Source organism: Lissotriton helveticus, chromosome 5_1, assembly GCF_964261635.1.
Source record: "Lissotriton helveticus chromosome 5_1, aLisHel1.1, whole genome shotgun sequence".
In the NCBI taxonomy this organism is placed as follows: Eukaryota; Metazoa; Chordata; class Amphibia; order Caudata; family Salamandridae; genus Lissotriton; species Lissotriton helveticus.
The window spans coordinates 481666579-481686050 of record NC_136065.1 but is presented as its reverse complement, the minus strand read 5'-3'; the positions used below and the strand labels follow the sequence as shown (position 1 = coordinate 481686050).

The 19472-nt window shown below is 45.0% G+C and overlaps 1 protein-coding gene across 3 annotated transcripts in view; it reads right to left on the bottom strand.

Moving 5' to 3' along the window:
• The window catches only part of CDC42 (cell division cycle 42), a 131683-nt gene that overhangs the window by 35010 nt on the left and 77201 nt on the right, over nucleotides 1–19472 (bottom strand). For all 3 annotated transcript variants that reach the window (XM_078642801.1, XM_078642803.1, XM_078642802.1), the window contains exons 4-5: nucleotides 6979–7088; nucleotides 6689–6886 (exon numbers count right to left, since the gene is read on the bottom strand). In XM_078642801.1, the coding sequence (XP_078498927.1) occupies nucleotides 6689–6886; nucleotides 6979–7088 (308 nt within the window). The remainder of the gene's footprint in view (nucleotides 1–6688; nucleotides 6887–6978; nucleotides 7089–19472) is intronic.

Below are 19472 nucleotides of genomic sequence, written 5' to 3'. Positions count from 1 at the left end.
GGCCTTGGCTGTCACTCTGTTGCCCCTGCTGGAAACTCTGGTGAGAATCTCCACGCTGGCTTCCGCCTCTGCCGTTCGGCCTCCGCGACGGAGTGCCCCTTCTCATCCCTCTGAACTGCAGGGCTCCCATGGACCTTGCCGTCTCGTTGTCCTTCTTCAGTTGGGTGAGCTTATCATCAACTGGGGCTCCGAACAATGTTTCACCGCTTAAGGGTGTGTTCAGGATGTTGTTCTGGACTTCAGCCTTGAATCCTGAGATCCTGAGCCATGCTTGCCTTCTTTCAGTGATGCCTATAGCCATCAGTCTGCTGGACGTTTCTGCCCCGTCCAAGGCTGTCTTCAGGCATGAGTTGGCGATGCTCTTCCCTTCCTCTACCAGGTGTGCCCCTCTGTCACAGTATTGTTCCAGGAGGTGTTTCAGCAACTGTCCCATCTCCTCCCAGTGCTGGTATTGATGCCTATTCAGGAGGGCATTGGAATTCGCCATCCGCCAGTGGGTTGCAGCGTTCCTCTCAATCTTCCTGCCCGTTAGGTCCATCCTCCTGCTTTCTTTGTCAGGTGGGGGTCCGGACGTTGTTTGGACGTTTGCCCTTTTCCTGGCCGTTGCAGCGATGATAGAATCCGCTGTGACGGAACCCTTGATGTAAGCTGGGTCTTCGGAGGAGAATTTGTACTTCTTCTCGGTCCTCGGCGTTACAGATCTGCATGTAGCCGGCTCCTTGAAGGCCTCCTTTCCCTGGGCCGTGATACTCTTGAGCATGGGCAGGAACTGGCTCCTTGTCTGTATGGGGAGCAGTGTCTCGAGCAGGAAGTCTGCTTTTTCCTTCTCTTCCAGCTTAATTCCATAAGCTCTTGCCGCCTTTCTTACCACCTCATTGTATGCCCCAATGTCATCCGGTGGCGAAGGCCTCGAGGGGTATGTTTCTACCGCCTCCTCTGGGTGTTCGGCCTCGATGTCCTGCCATTCCTGGTCTTGGGCCGTCGAGGAACCTGAACCGTAGCTTGACTGCTGTTCCCCGTAATCCCCCTCTGTGTAGTAGAGGTCCTCCTCCTCTTCGTGTTCCGAAGGTTCCGGAGTTTTCGGCAGCTCTTCGATGTCGAACTCTTCGATCTGCTGTACCTCAGCGACGGTCGGTGCCGGCTTCGGGGGAACCTTGTAACTTTTCATTTTATCCTCAAAGTCCTTCTTTCTCTGAAGGATGTTCTCCATTTCGGCCTCGAGCCTTCTCTTTTTTCTCTGCATTTCTGCGGCCTGTTCGTCGTCGAGCGTTTCGGCCGCCCTTTTCGGCGTCGTCGTCGAAGCTTTCTTCGGCTCTTTTTCCTTCGAAGTCGAAGGCCCTTTTTCGGGGGCTTGCTTTGATGACCTTTGCTTTTTGCTGGTCTTCTGCCTCCGGGAGTCCTTCTCGGAGGATCCACTGGGCTCTTTTTCGGAGGATGCAGCTTCGGTCGTCGATTTGCTCGGCGCCGGTGCTCCTTTCGAGGCTCTGTGCTCTGATTTTCAGGAGTCTGCCTCAGGTTTTCGAGGCCCTGTGGGAGTTTTCGGGGTCGTAGACTCTCCTACCTTATCAGGCGTACTCTTATCGGTCTCAGCGACCGTGAAGTCATCTGGTCCTTCGGCGATGTTGTCCTCATCGTCGGTGGAGAGGCCAAGTTCATAGAGCGTCGGGGCTTGGCCCTTGCCCTGCATCGTGTGGTGAGCCGTCCTCTGTCCTTCTCGAATTCGGAGTGTCTTCGGCTTGAAGACGGAGCAGGCGTTGCAGTCTCTGCTTTCGTGGTCAATTGGCAGGCAGAGGTTGCAGACTGGGTGCTGGTACTTCTGTGCGAACTTGTGGTGGCAGTTCTTGCAGAATTTAAACGGCGTCTTGTACATCCCTGCGCTCAGGGGGCCCCCTGTGTGCGCATTCCTTCAAGGAGGTCGAAGATTTCGAAGTTCTCTCCTTTCTTCGTCGTCTCCTCACTAAAGGTCCTCTTCTGTCGATGTTCTTAGGTCTTCACCTGTGAATTTCTGCTGTATTTTCTTCTTTCCTCCTCCAAAACTTCTAGAGCTTCACGCGACGATCCAGACCCAACGGCGGAAAAAAGAATCTGAAGATGGCGCCCAAGAGTGGTAGCTTCCGCCGGAAGCACGCCGACGTCACCGAAAGGACACCAAATGGTGGGACGTCGACGCCCACCTGGGCTACGACAAAAAAAAAAAAAAAAAAGAGAGAGAGAAAAAAAGACTACGATTCCGGACCCAACCACCAGATTGCGGAATATGCACAGCATAGTGAATCCAGAAAGATTCACGCTGCAAAACTATCTTTTCATTTGGATACATAAAAGGCTCATTTTGGAGGCCTCAACTGTTGAACTCCATGAAATAAGTCCATGCACTCCTGCTGAAGATACAGATAACAGAATTCTAGGACCTCGGGTGCCAGATTGCTAGATTGAGTTGGCTGAGATCTGGGTGCCTGATCTGACCTTGGTTTCCATCGGTTAGGGATCCTCCTGTGGAGGCTGATGGACATCAAGAAGTGTCAAGTGGCATGGTTGTCTGACCCATGAGGGGGCTACCAGGAGAAGGGTTTGAAATGTTTGATGCTTCTTTCACACCAGCTGTGGAATAAGCGAGAGCCCAAAAAAAGTACGTAAAGATCCCTGACCAATTCAACCATAGTACACTGCCTGTAGGCTTTGGGTACATGGAGGCAAAGTTGCGGCAGTTTGCATTTTCAAGAGTTCCTAAAAGGTCTATTTGTGCAGTGCTCTAATGCTGGAAGTAGAGGATTAGGAGGCCGGTGGAATTTCTACTCGTACTTGCAGATGCGTCCTGAGCAGGCACCCTGATGCTCTGGGACGTAGTGATATCTTTGATCCGCTTTTCCACGGCACAGGGGCGACGTGTGCAGATGTGTCTTTAGGCGACGGGTTTTCCTTACAGGAAACAGGTGCAGTAGAGGGGGGGGGGGCCCTGCGTGCAGAGGCTGCAGGCGAAGTCTATGAGTTCAGTGGGGGGCAAAACCACGGTGGACTCTGTCTCTGGAGGGTCACGATGACACCATTGGCACACTTTGGGGGGACAAATGTACAGTTTTGGGGGAAAGATCTGGCACTGGGGACCGGGTTAGCAGGAACCCAGGGCACGACAATCGGATGCCCGCTTGATACATATGCTTTGGGGTTGCTCGGTCCTGACGGACTACTGAAACACCGCGACGACTACCCTCATAAGCTGCACATCCCACACCATTCCCCTGACCTGGGAAGCCCATGTATTGCACCTCTTCAGCAGAAACAAGAAATATAGAGCTGCCATGAGGTTTCTAGACCTAGGTCTAATAACAGCCAAACGCTTGATCACCAAGCGGTGGAAATAGCCCCTACTGCCTCACTCGATTGCTTGGTGTCGATCCCTATCCAAATGGGCGAGAGCAGAGATTGCACGCTATGCAGAGAAGACCTACTTGGCATTTGCATGTTCCCCCTGGCACCTCAATGGGATGCGATTGTCTCCAAACTTTTGGAGACAGACACAGGATCCCCACCTGTGTCACAGGGGATTATCACTCAGAGTACCTCCCCCACTGACGCAGCTGCGGACTAGCACTGACACCCAGATCACCACTGCCCCTCTGCCACAGAACTCCGCTGCCACTGAGTCTTAGAGGTGTATGAGGTCCTCCGGCGAATCAGGCTATGGTGGCAGGTCTTGCGCGACTCTACCCTAACCTTCCTTCGCTTTCGTGGTCCTCATTTTGTTGTGCCCTATATCCTAGGTTACGTTTGAACTGCACTGCCCTCACATTACTCGCACACTATTTGATGCCGTGATTGGTCAGCATCACTCGGTCTTTCTTGGATATTGCCACAAGCTTTGATGTAACTCATGCACTCATGTCATGTTATTAGTCCATGAGTGCCTTGTCGCTGACAATTAATTTTCTCTCCATGTCCATCTGTTACATGAGTAATATCCTCACTGTATGTTTTATTGCCTGAATTCCTTACATACTTGCGGATACTGGGATTTGTCAGCACCACGCTGTCTTTCTTGGGATATTGTCACGAGCCTTGATGTAACTAATGCAATCTGAATTTTCATTGCCATGTTATTACTAGTCAAAATGTGCCTTGCTACTAGCAATTAATCTTCCCCCCCTCTTTTTTCTATCTATTACAAGAGTGCTGTTCCGACTATGTTTTATTGATAAATGTGCAAAAACAAACAAAAAAGGTTATTAAAAACGATTTAAACAAGCAGGAACCCAGTGCACGTCTAGCCAAAAATCGCATTATGTAACAGGTAAAAAGTGTGTGTGGGGGAGGGGGAAGATAAGGGGGGGTGCCGGTTGATGGGTGACCTTGTCAAAAAGGACACGTTCCTACACTTTGTGGTACTATTCTTGCGCATGGGATAAAACTTCATTTGAAGTTGACAGATTGTTAGTGAATATACTATACCTCAATTACCATTTAAAATACTGATAATTATAACTACACTGTGGCTCCATAAACTGAGCAGCTTCCTCATTTTAGAAGGTAATAAATAAGTTGTGTAGGTAAAAAGTGCACAGTTTGTGTGAATTTCAGCACTGAATTCTTAGTTACAGCTCATTAATGGGAAGCTTCATCTCTTGGCACCTTGATCTCTGCACCTTTACATAGATGTAACAATGGTTCTTTTCTTAATGTAACTTTTTGAGAAAATCGTATATGTTGTAAAAGTTCTCCGAATTCTACATGTGGAAGAACAGATACCCGAGTGAAGCATGGCCTTCCCCTTCACTTTAGCCTGTGTATTGTGATGCCATTCACTAAAGGACAAGTGGGTCTAGGAATACGGAAGCGTCCATCGGGTCCAACCAAATTTTCAAAGTCAACATGGACCAATACTTTAAAGTCTAAAAGTAAGGCATTACATTGCTAAAAACATGCCCTATTCATTTAATTAAACAATTAATGACTTTAAATCCTTGCTGCACTCAGAAACTATGTTCGCAGTCTGGCAGAACAGTGCACTTTAGCAAACTTAATACAAATTCGGGTTACTAACAGAAGGCATGCACATAGTTTGCCAAAACCAGCCCTGCCAAGTATTGCAACTAATGTAAGACGGAAAGGTTCTAAGCAACTTAACAATTAAAACTGAAACAAGCAATTCTGAAACAGAAAACAGACATTTCCTATGCAATGAGGAAAGGTACATCTTTCAAGTCTGTAGACTTTGGTTGCCATCAAATTGCTTTTGTCAATCGATGAAATCTACTATGTAGTAAACACTGAATGTTTGCTTTACTCAATTTACAAAAGCAGCACAAACTATATGTGAAATCCTCTACATTTTTAAAGGGATTTAGAGGCAGCTGATTGTTATGATAGTTAAACGCACCACCTTTTCGTAGCACAGGCACTGCAGTATTTAGGCAAGTATGCTTAAGTAGAGATTTCCATAATCTGAGGTTGAGTTAATACATGCATGTGGATTATTTTTCTCGGAGGGGGTGTTAATTAGCAGTGAACTGGAAGAGATATCTGTGTATGGAATGATATCTGTGTATGGAATGATACCTCGATTCCATATATCCGATTGGGGCTCTGCAGTGGCACTTTAAGTTTTTGCCTCACTGTTAAGAATGGATATATGATAGAGACCCTAAAGAAGGAAAAAGCACCGTTTGTAAGATGAATGAATGAGTCTTTAAATACTATACAATATCTATATATACAGAGTGCAGAGTTAAAACTTTTTTTAAAAAACAACCTCTATGTAGAGTGAATGCAACCACATTAATCAAAGTTAAATAAATGCACCCACACTTGTGCCAGCACATAGGCTAAAGACAGTCTGCCTCTTCACTGAAAAAAAGCTGGGGCACAACCATCATATACAATCTATTTGTTTGAAACACAAGTCCAGAGTGCATTCTCTTGTGAATCCAAATGACCTCCAAAATATCAATAATATCTCGGTTGGTTTATTTCATGAGCCTAAATAGAAAAGCCCAGCAATACCGAGGAAGAGTAGCTGGTACACAAACGGTTCAAATCCAAGAATTTGGGCCTTGGTTTTACACTACCAAGTGATATACATGATCAATTTCCGAAGTTAATTTTGTAATAAACCTTCAGCACATTCCTAGAGTATTTTTCACGAATCACATAAGTCTTGCCAAGGAAAGTCACAGTACAGTTCAAACAATACAAGGGGACTCAAATGCTAGATATAGAGTAAACATTTAAAAATTAAAGAACTCTTAGAAATGAATGGTTGATGACCCAAATGCAATTTAAAAAACAAAAAAACAGATTGGTAGCTGGTAAACTTTATAGGTGGACACCAAGGAGTTGCACAAACGTGAATAGGTAAAAAAAAAGGGGTCTGCACAAATCTCTACACTATAGGATACGCAGAGCACAGAGTGGTTAGCATCCTATGCCAGTGAGCACCTTTTCACACTCTACCAGTGAATACATTTTATGTTGAGCCAATACATCTCCATATTTTTTGTTCACAGAATGCTAGAATTCAAAGTAAAAGAAATAGTCAATGCAGATGAAAGGTATACTTTCCATCAAAACTATTAACAGCCTGTCCAATTAAATACCGAGATATGCTCCACAGCTGCTTAAGATACAAAAAAAAACTCATACATTATATTTAAAAATAAAATACTCAAGGCACTGCGCCCATAGAAACACTCACCTGCGTAAGTGCAGAGCACTCAACATACTTCACTGCCTTCAAGTCCCGAGCAAGCTTCTCAGCAGTCTCCGGAGTGATAGGTTTCTGTTTATTTTTGGCAAGTTTCTCACAGGTTGAAGGGTCATCTCGTAGATCAATCTGGGTCCCAACAAGCAGAAAAGGAGTCTTTGGACAATGATGGGTAATTTCTGGCACCCACTGAAAGTCATAGATTGAAAACAACTAGTCAATAACAAGGACATATCCACGCAATGGCAGTGCTTTAAGTGCATTTGAAGAATAATATTTACCTTCTCTTTGACATTTTCAAAGGAAGATGGCGAGACCACAGAGAAACAGACTAAAAACACATCAGTCTGTGGGTAGCTTAAAGGTCTTAATCTGTCATAATCTTCTTGCCCTAAAAAACAATTGCATAACTATATTAGGACAGTTATATTTAATCCTGACAATTTCTTAATGTTACAATATGCCTATATTCAGAGAGTGAATAAATATGTGCAACAAAGTGAAGGTAAATAGCTACAGAAGAAAGAACTTTCAACTCAAAGGTTGATATGGAGAATAAATTGTTAAGCTCCAATACCCCAAAACAAACTCCACATACTGCATCCCTGCCTTTTTTTCCAAATATACTCAAACCATAACCCCCCTTTTGACATACAAATTGAAAATGTGAAGCTGATGATGCTGGTGATTCGACAGAGGCACAAATATTTCACAAAACTGCCAAACAAAGATTTGACTAGCAGTATATAGCAAATGCTCAGTTTTAGTGAGTGACTTCTTTAAACACTGTCTTCAAAGGCACATGCATGTGTTTGAGGACACTTGAAAAGAAACACAAACACAACTGAACATTGTAGAAATATAAGCATCCATGACACTAGATTTGAAGCTTGAACATCCAAATATTTTGATTAATCTATAGAAACGCTACATACTGCTCAGATTGTAGTGTGAACTGCCTAATGCACCTCTTCTCTGCAATGAAATTAGTTGCATGGAAATGTTTCAGAAAACTTTAATTGGAAATATCAGATCCAGAAAGATAATTCCGATACAAAGAAAGTATGCATATTTATATACGTGGTCTCTTAGGGTAGTCATACAATGTTTTTCAAGGCACATTCAATGTGCAAAACCCATATCAATAGCTCATTACAGTCTGAATGCCTCCCAAAAATGTCATACAGAAAAAAAATGAGGCTGATCCTATTTTTAATGGCGCTGTGCTGAGTCAATGAACGGAAGGTGAGTTGGCAGCAGAGCTGTTAAGTTCCTCTGTCGGTCACTTCTCTTTCTATGCCCGTAACACCGCCATTTGTTTTGTGGGTCCTGCTGCCCCTCGACTTTTAATTTGCAGCTTTACATGGCGCGAGCTAGACACTATTGGAGTGGTTTACATGAGCACCTGCTAAATTACACAAGGTTACTTTTTTCCCCACGCACTGGTGATGTTAAGTAATTTGCCCAGAATCACAGGATACTGAGCCGACCCCAGGATTTAAACCTAGTTCCCTAGCTCCATAGTCATCCGCTCCTCTACAACCTCAGATGCCGGAGCGCTGTTTTCAAATACAGCTATACATTCTCTGGCATCAGACAGCCTCCTACTCCAAGGCCTGGTGCTGCTGGGCTCGGCCAGGTTACAGACTGACTTGCAGGTCTCCAGCAGACCCAAGACCAGACAGTGTTTTTGTGGCAAGTATATGTTCTGACTGCTGCAAAAATACGGCACATTTTGTGATTTGGGATCGCAAATTTTGCTTTTTGACCCAAACAATCAATCAATCAATCAATCAATCAATCAATCAATCATAGACATTTATAGAGCGCTCTACTTACCCGGAGGGTCTCAAGGCGCTTGGGGGAGGGGGGTGCTGCTACTGCTCGAACAGCCAGGTCTTGAGCTTCTTCCTGAAGGCGAGGTGGTCTTGGGTCAGGCGCAGGTCGGTCGGGAGGGAGTTCCAGGTCTTGGCGGCCAGGTAGGAGAAGGACCTTCCTCCTGTTGTCGTTCTTCGGATGCGGGGGACGGCGGCGAGGGCGTGACTGGCTGATCGGAGATGTCGTTTGGGATCGTAGAAGTTGATGCGGCTGTTGAGGTAGCTCGGGCCTTGATCGTGGAGGGCTTTGTGTGCGTGGGTGAGGAGACGGAAGGTGATTCTCTTGTTGACCGGGAGCCAGTGCAGGTCTCTTAGGTGTCCGGAGATGTGGCTGTGTCGTGGGACGTCGAGGATGAGTCTGGCTGAGGCGTTCTGGATCCGTTGGAGTCTCTTCTGGAGTTTGGCTGTGGTTCCGGCGTAGAGGGAGTTGCCGTAGTCCAGACGGCTGGTGACGAGGGCCTGGGTGACCGTCTTCCTGGTCTCGGTGGGGATCCACCGGAAGATCTTCCGTAGCATGCGCAGGATGTTGAAGCACGACGAGGAGACGGCGTTGACTTGCCTGGTCATGGAGAGGGAGGAGTCCAGGATGAAGCCCAGGTTGCGTGCGTGGTCTGTCGGTTTGGGTGCGGTTCCCAGGGCGGGGGGCCACCAGGAGTCGTCCCAGGCGGAGGGCGAGGATCCCAGGATGAGGACTTCCGTCTAGTCCGAGTTCAGCTTCAGGCGGCTGGTCGACATCCACTCGGCTACCTCTTTCATTCCTTCGTGAAGGTTGGCTCTGGCGGCGGCGGGGTCGTTGGTCAGGGAGAGGATCAGCTGGGTGTCGTCGGCGTAGGAGATGATGTTCAGGTTGTGTTGGCGTGCGATGGCCGCGAGGGGGCTCATGTAGACGTTGAAGAGGCCAATCCAGACTGCAAAATCCTAGGGGGTTCTAGTTTGGTTTTGTAGTGGTATTTGTCTTGCTTTCATACTGTTCCAAGCTCCAAACTAGGAGTGCTCTTCGGAGCGGGACGATTGCTACCTCCATCAACTGTGCCGTGGGCTTTTACTAGGCATTCTTTCAGTCACAAAAGTGGACCACAAACTCTGCAGTCATTGTGGCAGAATTAAGTGGAAGATTGGAGAAGCAAAGCTCTGCATCTGCAACTAGGTTGTGAGCGTAATGTTAGTTCTATATTGAAATGTGCGCGACCACGTAGGACGGGGTCGTGGCTGAGTTCTATACACTGAGCAATGAGACCGGTTTGGGGCATTTTCAACATAAGCCTCGAACTGCTCTGGGGCCCCAAGCGCAAAATATTCTCGGGTTTGGCAAATTAGTCTGTTAAATTCCATACTGAAACCCTTGTGTATTATTATCAGGGGTTGGCACAACGGACCTATTGATCATACCCGATGAGGTGCATTCACACGATCCATAAAATTGATATCTGCAACACCCTATTGTGTATTTGTCGAGCTGTGTACTAAGTGACATTTAATATTAACTGTTGATGGAAATCCACTAAGGATGAGCTGGGATTGAGGGGAGAAGCAGTAAACCCTCCCAAATTCCCCTTCACCCCATCCCGCCATTTTCCCATCCTTCCCCCTCAATCTTTTATTCCTAATCGCTTTGAGTGAATTCGTTTTACAAAGGTAATTATATTGTACATGTTTGATGTCATTGCCATACAATATCATGTTTTTTACGGCCACCTGCCTGTATTGGAGGTATCTTACCTCCCTCCTCTCTCGCTTTGCTTGTGACGATAATATAAGATACAGCGCGCCATGCTGTATCTGCTAGTAGCTCCGAGATCTTTTTGGGGTGCTTTCCCCTGACCTACTGTAATGTGATCTGATAAATGTTTTATTTCACGTCTATTTTTTTTTGTGATAGCCCTTATGATTTTCACTATGCCTGTGATATTGTACTATGAGTATCACAAAAAATGTTCAATAAACAGATCAAACACAATCAAGGGTTGGCATAAACAAAATTGGACTTCGTCCTAGGAGCAAAAACGCCTCTCACTCCAGTTTTAACTGCTGCTGTATAGGCCTTTTTGTTTTTTGCTGCTCTGCCCAATTACCGTTAGGAGTGATACTTAGTGATTACTAACAGCTGACTCCCTACCCTGGTACCCTTTATGTATACCAGGAGTACTATTAAGATGTATTTGAAGGATGATTTAGTCAAAGCTGTGGACAACTTGGTCCTGCAGTGTATTGACAAGGCGCTGGCAAAGGTTCCACATCTACGCAGCAGGAAGTTATGATCCACGCAGAAAACAAACATTTATAAGATGGGGGAACGGTGCAAGTTCCACATATAGTACCTTCTATTCCAGGAACTCCAAAGCCGAAGAAAGGTCTGGGAAGTGGTGGCGTTCTGTTGTGCTTAAAAAGCTGTCGAAATCCTGCCTATCAGATCATGGCAATAGCTCCTCGGTGCCTCAACTTGGTTCAGGTTTCAAGTCTCTAGTTCAAACAAATACATCTGACAAGGTTTCTACTCAGTCGAACATTGCACAATGAACCCCTTTTATCATGAAAAGGGAAAAGGAAACGCAAGTCTTCAAACATCAGGAAAAAAAACAGAAGTGTAGGCAACGTTAATAACTTTCAAGCCAGATGAGATCATGAGGCCAAGATAGTCAAACTAGACTCCGACCCCTAGGTAGCAACTGACATCCAGGTTAATTAAAAAAATCGTTAAGCGTAATTCTGCAGGCCGGTCTTCTCAGGTAAAATGGTGGGATTGCCAGGAGGTGGACCCTTGAATAGTTACATTTATGAAAAAATTAGCAAGAGACCCGAAAAAAGGTTTAGGCAGTTCCTTCCACTCTTGTTAAGACAAATTTCTTGATTTGGCAGGTCCACTCACAAAAATATTAGAAATGGTGCAACAGGCAAAGGAGCGTAACATGCCATCGACCAGGATACTCCGATCGGCTGGTCTCAAAAATTGATGCGCTACCTTGGGGATGTGAACTGTGCCATTTCGACCTAAAGACGCTGATCTATCCTCTTATGCACAGACCCAAATCAGACGGAAATGGCCTCTTGGAGGCAGGATCTGTTAATTGCAGACTTGTTGGCAACCATTTTGTCAGAGACTTGGGCAAGTTTGTCAACCTATTCACAGCCCTTGATCAGGCAAAGATGTTGCTAAAAAAGGTTTTTCAACCAAACACTTTTGCTCCAGCCAGTCGATACAGGGTACAATCAGCTGGCACTTTGGATACCAAGGGTTCCAAAATGGTTTCCCTCCAGGAAAAACAGAGAACATGAACAACTGTGGAAGAGGTGAACCTTCTTCCCTCCCAGACAGTATGCTGGCCATAGTAGATAAGCCAGGGGAGTCTACTACAGAGGATCTTTCTCAGAAGGTTCTAGTTTATCAGGTAATGATTCGACCTGCATCCGACGTGGTGTCTAGTGGCAGTATGCAGCACTTCTTACAAGGCACCCCATAATAAACGACTCATGGGTGCTGGACACGATTCAAGGTTTCAAGCCAGCGGTCTATGGTAGCGCAGTGCACCAGGGTTTTTCAGGACAATGCATTTTCCCTTTCCAGATTAAAAAATTGATTAAGAAATTCAGAGTCTGTTCCGCATAAAGCACTTTACGAGATAGTCACCCCTTAGGTTTTTACAGTAATGTCTTTCTGATGCAGAAATAAAGGGTGGAGCAAGATTGGTGCTAAACTTAAGAGTTTAAAGCCTGGATAAAGACATTTCACGATGGAGGGGTTTAATTTACTCCAACAGGGAAATTGGACGGTCTGGCTGGACATTAAAGAAGTTTATCTGGCTATTCCAATTTTTGCACCTGACTGGAGGTTCCTCCAGTTTCTGATGAAGAGAAAATAAAACTCAGTGGTTGGAGTACAAAGTCTTTCTATTCCGTCTATCACCCATCAGCTCCTTGGTGTTTTACCAAGGTGAGGAAGCCAGTGGCTTAAACCCTTCGGGTCAGAGATGTACACCTCATAATTTACTTGGATAACAATTATCTTGGTGCAAGATCAAGCCACAGTGTAGTTACATCTCTCCTAGGCGATCCAGTTACTGCTCAAGTTGGGTTTTATAATCTATGTCCTAATGTCAGTCTTGACCCTGTAGAACTCTTACGTTTATGGGTAGATTCAGGTCAAACTCAGTTACAAATTCCTTCTCTGAAAATTCAGAATATCAAGAAAATAAATGGAGATTAGCCTTGTGCAGATGGATTGTATCATTGAGACTGTCGGCCACGATTGTAGGTCATTTATCCTTTTCAATGCAAGAGATATGGACCTTTTATGCTCCTCGATTTAAGCAATATTTCTAGGCCTGCTTATTATCTGACATACCAGCATCTAATACACAAATCTGCAGAGGTGTCTTTCCTACGAGACTCTGGGGAGTCCAGATTCTGCCGGAGAGCAGAGTCCTCTGATCTCCACCTCTCCCAGATGGCCGGCCCATCCCAGGAGTGATGCATCTGTCAATACTGTGAGATCTGGTTGAGGAGGGGAGAGAGTTCTGCCTCTGACCCAATTGCGGTTCGTTAGCCATCACTGCAGGTCTTTTGCAGTTCCCTCCGAGATCTGGACCATGTCAGATTCCCATGGTGCTGCACCCACTGTAATTTGAGGATCCACTGCAGAGCCTGCATACACCATCTGGCATGTGTCACAAGCAGGATGCAGGTGGTTCAGCAGCCTCAGAGTCATGGTCACTGAAATCCAAGATACAGGCTGAAAGATCAGTAACAAAGCCTCAATATCCCGGACTCGCTGCTTGGGAGGATAAGCCCGGAACAGCACTGTATCCGAAACTGCTCCCATGAAAGGGAGAGTCAGAAAGGGAGTCATGTGTGACTTTAGCACATTGATAGTGAAACACAGCAAATGCAGGAGGTCCTCCGTAGTCTGAAGGTGGGAGGAGACAGCCAGGGGCGAGCCACCTTCAGCAGACAGTCGCTGAGCCAGGGGAAGTATGGCAACCCTGATCGGCACAGATGATCTTCAACCACCACCATCACCTTGAACACCCTCTGGTAAGGCCAAAAGGAAGCACAATGCATTGAAAACCTGAGCCAGTGTGAGCTTCCTGAACTTCTCATATAGGAATACCCCAGCCTGAACTGCCTAGCCAGATCTTCCTGGACTAGAAACAAGCATCCTGGGACCGGTTTTGGGGGTAACAGCCCTCATCAGCCAGGCTAGCTTGAAGCCAGTGGCAAAGTTGAGTAAGGGACCCATGTCTGAGCAAACCCTGCCAGCTTAAGACGAAAAAAGCAAAGGCAAGGAGACCTGGCTTGGCAGTTCGGGCTGGATAGACTATTCCCATGGGAAATCGGGTCAATACTTATTTGCATTTGGCTGGGTCACAACTGGGGTGGCGAAGAGAGCGACAAAACAATGATGGATTAAACCCAGATCTTTGACTGGGGGGGTGTGTCTGAAATGTTTCAGCGCTCCGTCCATCATCTCCTTGTGTTTGCTTCATAATTTATATCAGACTTTCAAGTACAGCATGAGGTCTGATAGGTGCCCTTGCTACTGTCTGTATTATACTTCTTGGTAATTCATGGGTCCCTGCTTCACGACCAGGTAGGTCCTGAAACGTTCCAATATATCACGCAGTCAGCATCTGATCGGTTGCAGCTCAGTATATACCTCTGTTGTTTTACTGCTATATGAAGCATTTGCCAGCCAGGTAGAGGCATTAGGTGGTGTCTTTCCTCCAGGTTTGCATCAAAGTAGGTTTGGTCAATATGGTTTGGATCAAGTAAACAATGAAACTATACTCCTTTCTCTTGGGCTTGCTTTCTTATTTAACACCAGGAGAACTGAGCCTTCCACACAGCCTGGGGGTGTGAGCAGATTGAATCCAAAAATTTAGAGGGGTTAGCTGGTCAGCACAAAATCCAATTTCAATGTTTAAAAAAAATGTTTTAAACTGTGAGACCAGCTTCATTCTCTTGGGCAACAAACATGGTGGCTCTAAAGTTTGCAGCAAATGAAGTGGATTCAGAGCTTGCAAAACTTGGGGCAAATGGGCACTCTAAGTTCTCAAAACAGAATGAAAAGTCTCGTACGTAGAAGAGACAGCCAGGGACACAAAGGTAAAAACAAGCACAGCATCAATTAGTTGACTAGCATGTGCACGGGGAGACATTATTGGACAGGAATTGCTGACTGGCAGCTTTTACCTGTAAATTTGGCAAGTATTTCAACATATGATACCTTAGCTTGCTTACTCTCTGCTGTGATGTTATTGCTTTAAGGATTCCACACGAATTATCTGATTATTGTTTATGCAGCTTTTCAAACAAGTTAAATTCAAAATTGAAATTTCTAGTTAAATAGAATAATATTATTTTAAAAAGTTTTTACCGACTTGCAACCAGTGTTCACCTTATTCAACTGAGAAGAGATGAAAGGTGGATACGATATTTCCAGAATTCAAACCCATGACCAACACATGACTCCCATATCTCGGCAGCCACTGCTTAACTTATTCAACATGTTCTCATCCATTTCTGCTAGAAACCCTCTTAAAATAAAATAGCTAGAAATGCAATTAAAAGGCTGAAGTTTTACTTAAAAGATGGACATTTACGTAAAATATGTTGAAATTATCAGAATGGAAAGGTTACTTGGCTGTAATCCATGTTCTACATTTTCTTTGAGGTTACAAATACAGCTTAGTTCCGGCTCCCTTGGAACCCTGGAGCACTTCGAACGAGAGGTTACATCTGTTAAAATTACCCATTTTAGGCTTTGCTTCGAGAGTTTTAGCTGTCTCATTAGCCTCATGTTACCCACATAATTCTTATTAAAAAAGCATAGATCGAGGAAGGGAACTTCAGCCTGCCCTCTTCATTATCCAGTCTTGTTCAACCATCATTCACATTTTCCTTCAGCCCACATCATAGGGCAAGAAGACAGCCCACTTTATCCATTGGCCATCTAGTACTGCGAGTCACTGCATCGTGCCTGATCATTTGTGCTCGGCTACGTGAAATGGAAGCCACTTCTAAGCTGGGGTTTTGAGTACCTGGGCGTTTTTGCAAAAGATTGTTCAAGCATACAATTTTTTTTTTTAATGTGTTAAAACAATACACATTTGCCAATGCCAGACCTACTGGCCAAAGCTTGTTTTCTTTATATATGTTTGGACTCTGCTGGCAGCGTGCAGAGAATTTCATTAGATATTTCAATCAACAAAAATGAAGAACCACGTAAATATGTGTGGATGAAGCAGGTGATCCTTCCGTGGACATATTCTAAATTTGTTCAGCACTGAAGAAATTAAGATGAATTGGCAAAAAAGTAGAAAGAAATGTCAGTGATCACTGATCAACAGGACACTGCCAATGGCCTCGGTTAGGATTACCGAGGCACAGAGTCTGGGAATTTCCGGTCTTCTGCCATAGGTCAAAAAGTGGAGTGAAGGAAAACATAAGTCACTGAACATTTCTTGCAAAACATGCTCATTCAGGTTAATTTGCTGGAAAATCTTCCTTAAGAACTCAACACTCTTAACACCAAATAGATCTACAGCCATATTGGACATCTGGAAAGCAATCAGTGGCAAATACCACGAATTACAATATAATACCATATTCACGTCCTGCTTATTTAGCTAGAACATGGCTGTGATGTGGTCCTTCAGAACTGGAATTCTATTGATTTCGAAGGAAGGAATTAAAATCTTTTTAATTCCAGGTGCCCACCCCTAAGTTCCAGTAAGTTTATAAGATAGGTCTTTTTTCTCCTACTAACTGCCTTGCATCTTAGTGACTTAAGTAAATGCCCAGGCTGTCAGAGAAACCCTTCACCACTGTGATAGATTCTAGTGATTTAACCAATTACTGCTTCAGATTTTCAGAATGTGGTGACTGCCCAAGTTCATCAACCTAGTGAAAAAATTGTTGATTCCTATAGAAGCAAGGCACATTTTTTGGTATGATACCAAGGCTTCATTCTGTGCATCTGACTACAAGTTGGTTCAAGCAGATTTGAGAGCAGAATAAATTCACAACCAGAACTTTCTGTTGGGTGTCTCATCCTGAAGATGAGGACATGATCCTATACGAAAACCAACAATTGTTCACTTTTATGAAGTTGACTTTTTGGTCTGTGCATGAAAATTTCAAACTACTTGCCCACCCGTGATTCATAGCATTAGAACAGCAGTGACCACTGATTTCTTTATGACTGGAAAGACAGTGGAGGATGACATGGTCTAGTGGTTTGCAAACAACAATAACTATGCTTGGGATCAGATTAAACTTCTCAGAGCAAATTTATTTATTTATTTTATTTTGAAAGTTTTATATAGCGCGAACAAGATCTTTGCAGATATCAGAGCGCGTCACAGACAAGGGAACAGCGTGTGGGTAAACTAGCAATTGGGGTGGGGAAGATACAAGTGGGAGCATAGTCATCAAGATACATCAATAATGATACAAGTGCAATATAATTGATAGCGTAAACACTCAGGCACGTCAATAACATGCGTCATACAAAAATGCAAAAAAGATTAGTAAAACTGAGTGGTGCACCGTCTGTGAATAACATTCCCAGTCATAAATCAAGTGTATTTAGCCATGAGGATAGCCTTTACTTCTCTCTTAAAAAGCATGGTAGAGGAGATGAGTCTGATTTCAGGGGGGAGTGAGTTCCAGATCCTGGGTGCCATTCCTGAGAAGGAGCGTTTATACGTTTTTTCCTTGCGGAATCTTTGGGGCTTTAGCAGCAGGTTGTTTGTGCCTCTGGTGTTCCTGGAGCCTCCGGAAATCGTCAGCTTTTGGGCGAGGTATCCGGGTGAGCTCAGGTGGACAGCCTTGTGCGTGATGCAGGCGATTTTCAGATTAATTCTGGCTTCAAAAGGCAGCCAGTTCAGGGCTCCCAGGTCAGGGGAAACGTGTGAGTGTTTTCTTGAACCGGTGAGGAGTCTCGCTGCAGCGTTTAGAGAAGCTCTTATGGGTGCCGTGGTAGTTAGGGGGAGACCGCAGAGGGCGATGCTGCCGTAATCTATTCGAGGGATGACTAGAGCTTGTACCGCAGTTTGGAAATCTTTGGCTGGAAGGAAGGGTTTGAGTTTCCTTAGGGTATTGATCTGGTAGTTCGCCCCTTTAGTTGCTTTGTTGATGTGTTCCTGCATGTTGAGGTTGGTGTCAAGTGTTATTCCTAGAGATTTTGCGGAGTCCACAATGATGGGCTGAACATTGAGTGCGGTTAGGTGTTTAAGCCAGATTTGAGTGCTAGTGATCTTCGCAGGAGGTGAGATCAAGAGGAACTCTGTTTTAAGAGCATTGAGCTTGAGGTGATTAGCAGCCAACCATGATTGGGTGCTTCTGATCGTTGAGTTCAAGAGCATAATGTCTTTGGGTGATTGTACTTTGAGATAAAGTTGAGTGTCATCGGCGTACATGTGGAATTGGACATTGGATGCTTGTAGCAAGGTGGTGAGAGGTTCCATAACTAGGTTAAACAAAGTTGGGGATAGGGAGGATCCTTGTGGGACGCCTAGCGTTACTGGTATTGGAGAAGACATCAAATTGTTACTCTTGAATTTCTGCGTTCTGTTGTGTAGAAAGGACGTGAACCACCTGAGCACAGTTCCAGATATACCCATTCTTGAGTTTAATAGGTCAAGTAAGTTCTCATGTTTGACGGTGTCAAATGCAGAGGAGAGATCAAGAAGGATCAGGAGGCAGGTATCGTTTTGATCTAGGATTTGAAGGGCGTCGTCAATTATGTGCATCATAGCAGTTTCTGTACTGTGGTCCGCTCTGAAGCCTGATTGATGTGTAGAGTAGCTCAAACTGATTAATGTGTCTAGCCAATTGAGTTTGTGCGCATTTTTCGAGCAATTTGGCAAGAGTCGGAATGTTGGTAATGGGACGGTAATTATTTAGATCAGAGGGGTCGGCAGTAGGTTTCTTTAGTAGAGGTGTGACTTGTCCCACTTTTAGGGAGTCGGGGATGGTCCCTTGTTGAAGTGAGCTGTTGATCATTTTAGTCCAAAGTGGGAGGAGCGACGGGGTAAGGTCTTTGACAGCGTTGGCAGGAAGGGGGTCCGTGGGGTGGTTGGCTGGTTTCACCGTACTGAGCAGTCTACCAATTTCTTCTTTCGAGTAGGTGGCAAAAGATGACCACGTAGCATTGTTTTTTGGTTCAGTGGGTGCTGTGCAGAGGGGTTTGGGGTAGAGACTTGCGTCAATGCGGAGATCATTCTTTATGTTGTCTGTTTTTTGGGTAAAGAAGGAGGCGAAGTCTTCACAGGAGGGTGCATCGCCCAGAGTACTGAGTGGTTGGGGTTGTTCCTTGGATTGTGTTCTGATTAGCTCAAACAGCTTTCTCGGCCTATTTTTGGCATGGTCGAGCTGACAGCTGAAGAAGTCTGATTTTGAGCGTTTTATTTTCCTGAAGTAGGCATTTCTCTTTTTCTTCAGCGTTTTTAAGTGCAGTGCAGAGGGAGCAGATCTCCAGGTGCGCTCTGCCATTCTCATAGCCCGTCTATCATCATTGAGACTCCCGTTGTACCAAGGATTGGATATTTTTGTGGATGCTCTTTTTAGCTGCAGTGGTGCAGCTTCATTAACTAAGGCGGTCATAGCGTTGAGATAGTGATCCGTCAAGGATTGCACATCCGTCATGCCAGTGGGAGGAAGTAATATATTGCAGCTGTTGGGGGGTAGAGAGTTTGGGTTGAGTTTTTTCAGGTCTCTTTTCCAGACTTTGGGCTTGACGGATTGAGCCGGGTTAGCTTTGACTTTTTCATTGATGAAGAACGTGACAATGTGATGATCTGACCAGTCACAGGGTTTGATAGATTCGAGTTGGATAGAGTCTTCTTTGGAGATGATAAGGTCGATGGTAGAGCCTCTCTCGTGGGTCGGGCTGTTACATA